The following is a 12151-nucleotide window of genomic DNA, read 5'->3' as shown; positions in this document are numbered from 1 at the left end:
TGATAAGCAAAACCATGGGAATGTGAACATTTAGAAACTAGAGAGGGTTATCTGTGGCCAGTGTTAAGATAATCAGAGAGATTGGCCTGGAAGCTGGGATACAGGATATGAAAGTTCTCGGAGATCATATAACCCAGTGGTTCCCGTGCCTGCCAGCTCATCAGAATCACCATGAGCCATTCTCTATTTTTAAATTAAATCCCCAAGCCCTTGCTTAGTTCTGTTGACTCATTTTTTTTTTTGACAGTAGAATACAGATAATTTTCCTAAGTTCTATAATCATTGCTTGTGTTACAGACTACACTGTGCAAAGGGAAGAGAATATTCCTCTTGGATCTACAGGACATATCACAGAGTCCAAGTTTCATTAAGATTTTAATGTCATCTAATCTAATCTCTTATCTCTGGCCTACTCTGCCTCCCTACTATAACTTCCCTGATAGGCGGTTGTGTAGCTTCTCCTAGACCACACATTGATGGTGTCCTGTTAGTTCTTATTACTTCAACCCTTGTGATGAGCTGAAATATGCTGCCTTAAGCCACCCACTGGTTCTAAGCAGTATTCTCACATTGCATTCCTGATGCCATAGTAGTACAGAGTAGAGCTGGAAATATTACTTCCTTTTTCTGGATATATTTTATTGATTCAGTGTTTTGGGCTTACTATGCCCCTAGATTTTTTTTTTTTCCCTCTCATGTGTAAGTGTACGTTTTTAAAACACAGTGTTAGTACCATTATCTTAAAATAGAAAAAAGAATGAGTAGGGATATAAAAGTTTTTTTAAATAGTCTGAATGATCTGTTAAGAAAAATCTTTAAAGCTTTAACATTGTCTTTAGAGACAAACTATCTTTTTAAAATCACTTTTCCTTGAAACAATACTGTTATTTTAAATGTTGAATCATTGTTGAAACCAAATCACACCTTTTCATCTTTTTTTGAAGATAATCTTTTTAAATCAAAGATAATTTAGCAACATTACAAAACATTCAGATGAGGAAAAAGGGAAAATCCTAGTCCTAATTCTCCTTTTAAAAGCTACCATTTACTTTGGTATGTGGTTATAGTTTTTCTGGTCTTTTAAAAACATTTATTGTGATACACCCATACAATTTTGAATCCTACCTTTTTCACTTAAAGCACTTTTCCAAATTATTGTTGTCATCATAACCATTGTTTTTAATTGCATTATATTCTCTCAAATAGCTTAGTGGTGAAGAGAACAGAATGTGGAGCCAGACTGCCTGGGTTCATATCCCAGCTCTACCATTTATTGGCTCTGAGATCCTGAACAAGTTATTTAGCTTTTTTGTGTCTCAGTTTTCCATTCTATAAAATGAAGATAATGTGAATTATCTCATAAGGTTATAAGAATTAAATGTTAGCAAATTTAAAGCTCTTAGTGTGCCTGCCATAGTAAATGCTCTAGATGTTATTGGAAAAAACTACTGTATCACAGAGTGCACATATCAAAAAAAAAATTACTTAAGTTTTTGGACTTTAGGTTGCTTGTGTTTCTTGTCCCTATAAAACTTTGATGTATTGGGCTGAGATTGTGGCTCATGCTTGAGGCACTGAGTTTGATCCCCTGGTACCACATAAAAATAAACAAATAACATAAAGGTATTGAGTCAATCTACAACTAAAAAAATATTTTAAAACAAAAACAAAGAAAACTTTGATGTGAGTGACAAAGTATCCTTTTAAGATATACTTCAGAATTATATTTCAATGGGATATTTTACTCTAAAGTTTTTTAAACTTTTAAATTGGTTTGTGTTCCACTTGAAGGTATATGTACTGCATCTACACCTTTTGTATTGCTGGGAGATGTTTTGGATTGTCTTCCTTTGGATCAATGTGACACAATATTCACTTTTGTGGAAAAAAATGTTGCTACATGGAAATCAGTGAGTGCTTTAGTTTCTTTTCCCTGTTAACATTATCTCTGAATAGATCCCAATTTCTGAGAATAGTTTTGTTTTTTTGCTTCTATTTCTAATATTGTTTATTGCCAAAAGTTTGTCCCTATGAAAGAATTATATGTACTTTTTGGGAGAGCCAAAGAAGAACAATGTGGAGAAAAATTTGAGTGTAAAACTTGATTGAGTAGTAAAAATTAACTTTTGGATGTTTATAGCAGATACTCAGTGTTATTTTATATACCTGAAAATATTTTTATTAGCTTGACAAAAATGACAGCACAGTACATTCTCAGTGTTCATTAATATTTTACTTCCTATGACTTATTATTGAAGGGGATATGACATCTTCTTAAGAAAAAATAATAATTTCTGTCTTAATTCCAGAGTACATTCTATTCTGCTGGGAAGAATTATTTATTGCGGATGTGCAATGGTAAGTTGCCACAGTCTGGCTGGGCACAAAATCACGAGCCACTCACAGCCTTGTAGATTCAAACAGCAATTCTTTATTCCCGAACTGTCACCAGCACTCTACACGCATATTCTGGGGAAAATTCCACACCTCCACCAGGCTCTGCATCCCAAAATACTCTCTGAATCCCTCGAGAACTCAATGGGAACTCAAGGAGCGGGCAGGCACCTGAGGCAGCAGGATATGCCCTATTCCCATCAGGATACACCCTAAACCTGGACCCACCCTAATCCAGCAGGATCCTCCCTAAACCCGGATCCACCCTGGTCCTTGAGCAGGGTCACCTTTCTCAAACATACATGCAATGTCACTGCAAATGACCTGGGTCCAAGGCAAGCCCATTTCCACAATGGAGAGTCCTCCCTCTAAGCAACATTGGGTAGGCTGACAAAGAAATTGCCATGCGTCATACCTACTTGGCAATGGCTCTCAGCAGTAAGTAATTAATTGAAAAAAAGATTATTTTTAAAAATGTAAATGTGGTCACAAAAATGTGTGGTTGAATTACATACTAGTGATAACATTGGTGTCTTTTGTTGTTTGCTATTTTTTTAATTGATGCATTATAATTATATATAATAGTGGGTTTGTTGTTGCATATTCATAATTTGGTCAGCTTTTGTTTCCCAGTTCCCCTTCAGTGGTAACATTTTAAAGATAGACATTAGTATCTTCCGTTTTAGGAAACAGTCTCTGATTTATTAAAACCAATCATTAACTTGAAGCTCTTTTCTAGATGCAAACTATGAAAGTCAGAAAAATGTAGTAAAGTTATCTTATCCATGCTGAATTTGTTTTGTTGCTGATAGTACTTTTTGTGACAATGGTTTCTCCCCCATTTTGAGAACCATTTCTTTAGGAAAACATTCATAACAAACTGGTTAAGAAAGTTAGATATTGTTGTTAGACACATTCTGTGTAACATTCATTTCTTTGTATTGTTAGATCTTCTAAGAAGATTATCTAAATCTCAGAATACAGTTTTCTGTGGACGAATTCAACTCTTTTTGGCCAGACTTTTTCCTCTGTCTGAGAAATCAGGTAAGTTTTTATACAGTAAATAACTTATTTGCAGGAAATTTTCTAGTTTCTACTGGATTGAATTTATTGTAATAATAATACTGGTTCTAAAAAGTTAAAAAATAGTATAGAAAATTGTTATTGTATTTTCTTTTTTTTTTTTTTAAAGAGAGAGAGAGAGAATTTTTTAATATTTATTATTTAGTTTTCGGCGGACACATCTTTGTTTGTATGTGGTGCTGAGGATCGAACCCAGGCTGCATGCATGCCAGGCGAGCGTACTACCGCTTGAGCCACATCCCCAGGCCCTATATTTTCTTTTACTTGTAAACAGTTATACCAATCATAGATTCTTCAACTTATTAATAATAATATGCCATTGAATCACGCTAAAGTATGTAGATGTGTACCATCGCGTTGTATTTCTTTTCCTTTTTTTTTTTTTTTTTTGGTGTGTGTGTGTGTGTGTGTGTGTGTGGTACTAGGGAACCACTGAGCTAAATCCCCAGTCCTTTTTTTTGTTTGAAGACTGGATCTAGCTAAGTTACTGAAGCTGGCTTCAAACATTGATCCTCCAGTCTCAGCCTCTAGTGTTACTAGTATTATAGGCGTGTTCCACCACTCCTGGCTCTCCTTTATTCTTATAGAATAGTTGTACTTGATTTCATTTTCTAGGTTAGCACTAGATGTAAGATTTCATCTCATGGGAAATAACCTTGATTTTATCTCATGTCTTTCATTGTTCTATAAACAAATCAGATATCTAACTTTTGTGATTATAATATAGATTTTTTTTCTCTGATCTTAATATTTTCTTTTTCTTTGGTTTTCTTCAGTATTACAATGATGTATCTGTCTGAGTTTCTTCTTTATTTATCCCGCACGGGATTTGTGGGCATCAACTTTTTTTTTTTTTTTTTTTTAAAGAGAGAGAGAATTTTTTTTTAAATATTTTTCAGTTTTCGGCAGACACAACATCTTTGTAGGTGGTGCTAAGGATCGAACCTGGGCCGCACGCATGCCAGGCGAGCGCACTACACTTGAGCCACATCTCCAGCCCTTGTGGGCATCTTTAAAATCTGTACATTAGTGTTTTTTTCCCACTTATAAAAATTTTATCCAGTGTTGCTTCAGATATTCTATATGCCTCTTTTTCTGTATCTCTTTTTGTATTTCTGATTAAGTATCCATTATATTGTCTCATCAAATTCCCTGTGAATCCTAGGGGAATCTTTAAGATGTGAATTTAGACAGCAGGTATAGTAGAACATGCCTATAGTCCCTATAGACTGAGGTGAGAGGATCACTTGGCTCAGAAGTTCGGGACTAGCCTGGGTACCATAGTGAAACTCTGTCTCTCCCTACCCACAACCCCCAAAATAAGAGTTTTAGAAAGTATGTATGTGAAAACCAAGTGTGGTTTTATTTCTGACTTGATCTTTTGTTTAATTATAGATTTAATATTTTATGTGTTTTGGTTCTTTGACATGAGTTATATTCTTACACAAGTTTAGTTGTCAGTGGATTTGCTTTGAAAATCTTAATTTTTTTTTTTTTTAATAGGTCTTAACTTGCAGAGTCAGTTTAATCTGGAAAATGTCACTGTTTTCAATACCAATGAGCAAGAAAGCACGCTGGGTCAAAAGGTGAGACTGATATAAAACCTCACAGAACATCTCTATATAAGTTTATTGTTAAAATAATTCATATGAACAAGACTTTTAAGTCATCAAAAATTTGAAAACCTTTATTTCTAATTTATAGAAATAATACATATTTGTGTTAAAAAATTCAAATAATATTTAAAATAGAAAGTATAGCTAATCTGTAATTTAAGGTAGATTATAGAATATCTATTTTTCTATTGCAGTGGATTTATACAGTGGCTATATTTAATAGTAGTAATCTAAACACTATATCTACTACATAATCTAAGTCTAAGGTTGACTATGGAGTAGCTACACTTCTATTTTAAACATTATTTGAGGGTTTTTTAAAATTATTTTTTAGTTGTATATCGATCCAATACCCTTATTATTTTTTTTAAATTTAAAAAAAATTTTTTTGTGGGGCTGAGGATGAAACCCAGTGCCTCACACATGCCAGACAAGCACTCTACCACTGAGCCACAACCCCAACCCCTTATTTGAATTGTTTTACACAAAATACACATTATTTCTACAATCATTCAGAATATTCTCCGTGTAACCTTATAGGACTTTTTATATATATACACAAACTTATGTTGTGTTTTTCCCAAATTAGGTTATATAACACATACTGCTCTTAAATTATTTTATTCTTTTGATGTATTTCTGCATCAGTACATTTAAATGGGTATATCATAATTCCACATCATTAGACGTTTAGGTAATCTCAAATATTGTAAAAACTACTAATAGCATTACAGTGAATAGTATTGCATATATCATTGCTAAATTTTGCAGGTGTCTCCTTAGGCGAGTAAAATTGCTGGGTCAAAATCTATACAACTTACAAATTTTTATAGCTATTGCCCAGTTACTTCTCAAAAAGATTATACCAGTTTTATCCTGCCACCAATGACAAGTGGAGAATGTCTTCCCATTTTCCCAACCACACCAACACTGGGAATTTTTGATTTTTCAAAATCTTTGTTTACTTAATATAAATATCTTCTTTGTATTAATTTATATTTCTTTGATTATTATTATTAGAGTTGAAGAACTGGAATTTATTTTTCTTCTAAGAATTGCTTCTTCATGCAACTTGCCCATTTCACTGTTGAATTGTTTTTGTCATTGTATGTATTTACAAAACATTTAGCTATAAACCATTTTTTTCCAGAGAACCTGTTGACCTATTTTGAGAAAAAAACTGACTTAAATATTTTTACTATGTCTTCATACGTATGTTATGTCATTTTCATAGTGCTTTTTAGTTTTTGGATTCCTATCACATAAAATTCCCATTGTCTTAAAGATTATATGTTGGGATGTTACTACAACCAGAATTCTCTAATAATGATTGTCTGTCAGTATGTATGTGACCTATTATTTCTAGTATTTATCTTCTGCCCGATAACTACTTCATGACAGGCTGTCCATTTTTTAAAATTTAGCACACTGAGGATAGAGAAGAAGGGATGGATGTAGAAGAAGGTGAAATGGGAGATGATGAAGCTCCAACAACATGGTGAGTTTTTAAGCTCAAGATTTCTTGATTTGCAAAAGATAATTCCTTAATGATTTACCAAGTACTAGAGTAAGGATATAAACCAGGAGGATGGGAATTATGCTTATAGATTTGTTTTATATGTAACTTTCATATATATAGCTAAAATCGTAAATCAGTAATGGGATGTATCAATTGATTTTGGAATTGTGCCGACTTTATGCTTACTCCCAGCATTTGAAAAGCCAGTCAGTGGCAACCTAAGAGCATGTCCCTTTCCATTCAACTTGAAGACCTGGTACCTGTGGGTATTACACTGATGTTTTATGAAAAGGAAGAGACAATAATAGCTTCTCTCCCCTTCTTTCTCTTATTACTATGTCTTTTCTCATCCCTGTATCCTTGAGCCTTTCTTCCAAATAATGTCTTCACTGTGCTAGTTAGAAACAGTGAGGAAGAGAAAAAGGAAACTATGTAGGAAAACTTACTTTCACAAGCACTCTTCTAGGTATCTAAGGCAATGGAAATTATCAGTAGTTGTAATTGAAAAAATCTACATTGTTATCACTAAAATGATGAAGAGGGAATTGCTGTATCTGCAGAGAAAGATACGTATTCCTGGCATCCCAAATTTCAAATTCAGACACAAACCCAACAGCAATATCTAGAAGTAGTGTAGTTCCAGGCTTAACTGCAATACTTCCAAACTTCCTTGAACAAATTACTTAATCTCCCTACAACTCAAATTTCCGTATCTTTAAAATATTATAATGCCACCAACTCACTGTAGTTGCTGAGAGTATTAAATAAGCTGATGATCAGAAAAGGCGTGCTAAGGCACTAGGTTATTGTTATTACTGTAGTTGTTGACATTACGTCAAATGGAAAATATAACGCACTTAGTACAGTGTCCATCCAGTGTTTTGTAGCTAGCTATTAACTACAGATTTTTATTGTTGATGATGTTGTTTGTTTTGGGGGACATGGGAATTGAACCCAGGGATGCTCTACTATGGAGCTACATTCCCAGCCCTTTTTTGAGACATGGTCTTTGGCCTGGCTTCAAACTTGCAATCTTTCTGCCTCAGTCTCCAGCATTGTTGGGATTCACATGTACACCACCACACCCAGCAGCTATAGTAGTTTTTTAGAAACCTATTTGTTCATGTGCATTATGGATAATAGGGTGGACCAGAGTAAACAGGGCCCCAAGACACAGCTGGTTGGATGCTGCCTAGGCCTGTGGAGACAATTCAACTCTATTAGTTAAGGTCATACATTAGTGCCAGCTGCAGAAGAATCCCTTAGAGAGGACCCAGCACACCGCTTCCCATCTGTCTATTGCAATCACTACTTTTTGAATGAGCAAACTGTGTGGGGAATTACTTAGCGGGTATATCAGTATATGGTATTAAGCACTATGATTTACAAAGCAGGACATCTACAACATGAAGTCTATTTCACATTTGACTCAAAAAGACATCAATAAAAATTTTTGTATTAAAATTCCAACATGTAAAGTCCTATAAAATAGCTCAATCGTTTTTTTTTTTAATCAAGTTTTATTTTTGGTAAAATAGCTATGCCTTTTTTCTTTCTTCCTGTTTTTCTTTTGAGGTGTGTTACCCAGGTTACTCCTAGGCTCAAGTGATCCTCCTGCCTCAGCTTCCTCAGCAGTTGGAACTACAATTGCACTTCACTGTGCCCAGCTTTAGACATTCAGTTTTAGATAGTAACTGTCACTTCTAATTTGTTACTGTTTACAAGTATAATAGCAACATATTCTTGGTGTGGATAAGAAAATCCAAAAATTTTTGTGGAATGGTAAAAGTGAAAGAAATTGCAGTGGGTTGAGGAATGAATGAAAAGTGATAAAGTGGTAACATAGAGTTTAGACAACTCTTTGAAAAAACTTATCTATGCATGAAGGAAAAGAGGAAGGCATCTAACAGGAAATATAGCTCTCAAGGGGAGGGGAGATTAAAAAATATATTAGCATCTCAGTTATGAAAATTTCCTAATATATTAATATATATAAGGAATATGTATTAATATATGTGAATATATTAGTATGCTAATACTAACAGCATACTATTAGCATAATACTAATAATTAGTAGCATATTAATGTATTAGTACTACCTTAAAATTGATTCTGAGGCTGGAGTTCTAGATTGGTAGTAGAGCCCTTGTCTAGCATACAGAAGGGCCTGAGAGTTGGATCACCAGCACCACAAAAAATAAAAAATAAAATAAAATAGGTTCTATGGAACTTCAAATACATACCAGGCCAATTAAAGATAAAGGGATAAATCAGAAATCTTTACAAGTAAATTGATTAGCAGCTTGAAATAAGATTATTATTGTTGTCAAGCATTAAATTAGATGTGAACTTGTACCAATTGAGACAAAAAAGTGACAAAATGGTTATGTGATTCTCTCTGTAAGAGGTTGCCTTTCATTTTTCTTCAAACTTTCCTCATATTTATTTCCAGATGTATTTATTATATTCTGTCTTAATCTCTAAGTAATCTCTGAGTATATATATGTATGTATGTGTGTGTATATATATATACATACACACACACACATAGAGATATAATCTTTAAAAGCAGTTTTGTTTCAAAAATATTCATTATTAAAAGTATACAAATATTGGTTCTTGGTATTTCATGGATGCAAATAATTTGTATAATGCTTTTTCATTTTCCAATTTCCTTTCATGTTTTTGAAATTGTTTTTGCTGTGTCTCTTCTACCCATAGAAAACTCAGAGGTATAATCTTATTGTTGTAAATCAGTGAAGTGCATGAACTTTGTGACCACTATTTCTTGCCCTATCTTTTCAAACTTTTGTAGAAAACTAATTTTAGACTTATAGTGGTTTTATACATTTCTATTCTAATCTTCTTATTATATATATATAAAAAAAAAAACTAAAGCATTTTACAGACTTTCAAACATTAACCCCTGCCCCGCACCCAAAAAATGTGTTAATAAGTATGTGGTAAAAATTATACTGGGGTGTGTGTGTGTGTGTGTGTACACGCGCGCATTCACACGCACCACCAGGGTTTGAACCCAGGGACACTAAGCCACATCCTCAGTCCTTATTTATATTTTATTTAGAGACAGGATCTCACTGAGATACTTAGGGTCTTGCTAAATTGTGAGGCTGGCTTTAAACTCAAAATCTTCCTGCTTCAGCCTCTTGAGCTACTGAGATTACAGGCTGTGCCACTGTGGCCTGGCATGCTGACTGTTATTTGGTATAATCTTTTAAAAGCACTATAATATTTCCCCTCATGTGCCCCTAATATCTGAAAAAGCAATTTTAAGTGTATCTTTCAAAAGATGAAGACTAGGGAATGAATTTACTTCCTTTTATTGGTCAGAATCAAGAATGCAGTTCTTAACATAATGATTCTGTTGTAGATGACTAAGCCAACTTTGTTTCCCATACAAAATTATAATCTTACTTGGAATATTTTTGTGGACATGAAGCTGAGTGAAATAGATTCAGCTTATTTAAGTTTATTTTGAAAGAATGGAGTAAAATAGTCCATAACTGTTCATATAGATAATTAATTCTGTAGAAATAATGTTGAAAATTTTTGTGACTATTTGAGAATATGAAATAGATGATGATTCCTCATCCATTATACAATGATGATACCGCAAACCATTTTTGATATGAGTAATACAAAAAAATTTAATTGATTGTTTTGAATGATACAGAGGATTTTACTAAAAATAATTTCTTGGGTTAAAAAGTCTGAGAGCTTAGTTCAACATTAAAGATTAAAACATTTTATAATGTATTGATTGATTGTAAACTTAAAAATTAAAAAAATGTCTTTCACCACCAAAGATTTGTACGGCCTGATGAGATGTGATTTAATAATGCCATAAAGTCACTGGGAAAGGGCTTATTTTTATGTTACTATCTTGATGTATATCTTCTGTGTTTGACTCATTATGACTTATTAATTTAGTGTATTAAGATATAATGCCTGTAGTGTTTAACGTAGGTTCAAAGTAATTAACATTGGTTTAAACAATATAGAAATTTCTTTCCCATGTCCAAATTCCAGGCAGTTCAGGACTTGGAGGACAGTTCTTAAGTTGTCTAGAAACCCAAATTTCTTCTAGTTTCTTGTTCTACCACACTTTGGTGTTTGCCCTTTTTTATATATTACAACATGGCACCTTTACATCTCATTTGAGTCTTAAGGAAGCAGAAAAGGCAGATGGTAAAGTGTGGCTCAAAAGTTGCCCATGTGGGTCCTCCCAACTGATTTTTCACTTAGCAGCAAGATAAGCAGAAAATATAGTGTTCAGAATACCCGTATGTTCAAATTAATTCCACCTACTCAAGATGCTAAAGCAAGAAGATTACAAGTTAAAGGGCAGCCTCGGCAACTTAAAGAGACCCTTCTTCAGTGTACAAAATAAAAAGAGATGCAGATGTAGTTCAATGGTAGAGCACCTCTGGGTTCAATTCCCAGTAACCATCCCTGACAAAAGTGTATATAATTATTTATGAATGTGCACATTTCTGAGGAAAGAGGCCATGGCTTTCATGAGCTTCAGCATAGAATTTGTGACACAAGTACAGTTAAAAACATTTACATATTTGTAAAATAATTTAAATGATTTAATGTAACATTTATTTTATTAGTTCCATTCCAATCGATTACAACCTATATAGAAAATTCTGGTCACTTCAGGATTACTTCAGGAACCCAGTGCAATGCTATGAGAAGATTTCATGGAAAACTTTTCTCAAGGTAAGTTGCTATCACAGATTATCAAAAGGCCATTATTTTCTCTCTCTCTTTTTTTTTTTGTAGTATTGCAGATTTTATTTTTTTTATTTTATGTATTCTAATTATTCTAATTTGTTACATATGACCGCAGAATTCAATGTACATAGTACACATATAGAGCACAATTTTTCATGTCTCTGGTTGTATACAAAGTAGAGTCATACCATTCGAGTCTTCATACATGTACTTAGGGTAATGATGTCCATCGCATTCCACCGTCTTTCCTACCCCCATACCCCCTCCCTCCCCTTTGCCCTATCTAAAGTTGGTCTGTTCCTCCCATGTTCCACTCCCCCATCCCCATTATGAATCAGCATCCTTATTTCAGAGAAAACATTCAGTATTTGTTTTTTTTTGGATTGGCTTACTTCACTTAGCATTATATTCTCCTATATTATATTCTTCTATCCAGTTATCTGCAAATGCAGTAATATTCCATCATGTATATATACCACATTTTCTTTATCCATTCATCTACTGAAAGGCTTCTAGGTTGGTTCCACAATTTAGCTGTTGTGAATTGTGCAGCTATAAACATTGATGTGGCTGTGTCACTGTTTTTAAGCCCTTTGCATATAAACTTGAGAGGTGGAATAGCTGGGTCAAATGGTGGTTCCATTCCCAGTTTTCCAAGGAATCTCCATACTGTCAAAAGCCCATTACTTTACATCTAATGGCTGAGATAAAACTTAATCTTCTCTGGCATACTTTTGATTATAGAATTTTGCCTCTAATATTTTTATACCTATTATAT

At 33.6% G+C, this 12151-nt stretch overlaps 1 protein-coding gene across 1 annotated transcript in view; it reads left to right on the top strand.

Moving 5' to 3' along the window:
- Window positions 1-12151, top strand: part of Thoc1 (THO complex subunit 1) — a 48802-nt gene that overhangs the window by 5848 nt on the left and 30803 nt on the right. The window contains exons 5-10 of the mRNA XM_076837269.2: window positions 1792-1910; window positions 2310-2358; window positions 3343-3438; window positions 4981-5063; window positions 6518-6591; window positions 11250-11358. Coding sequence (XP_076693384.1) covers window positions 1792-1910; window positions 2310-2358; window positions 3343-3438; window positions 4981-5063; window positions 6518-6591; window positions 11250-11358 — 530 coding nt within the window. The remainder of the gene's footprint in view (window positions 1-1791; window positions 1911-2309; window positions 2359-3342; window positions 3439-4980; window positions 5064-6517; window positions 6592-11249; window positions 11359-12151) is intronic.

This window comes from Callospermophilus lateralis, chromosome 17, assembly GCF_048772815.1.
Source record: "Callospermophilus lateralis isolate mCalLat2 chromosome 17, mCalLat2.hap1, whole genome shotgun sequence".
Taxonomy (NCBI): Eukaryota; Metazoa; Chordata; class Mammalia; order Rodentia; family Sciuridae; genus Callospermophilus; species Callospermophilus lateralis.
Note: the sequence above shows the minus strand (reverse complement) of the source record. Positions and strands in the feature narration are given on the sequence as shown.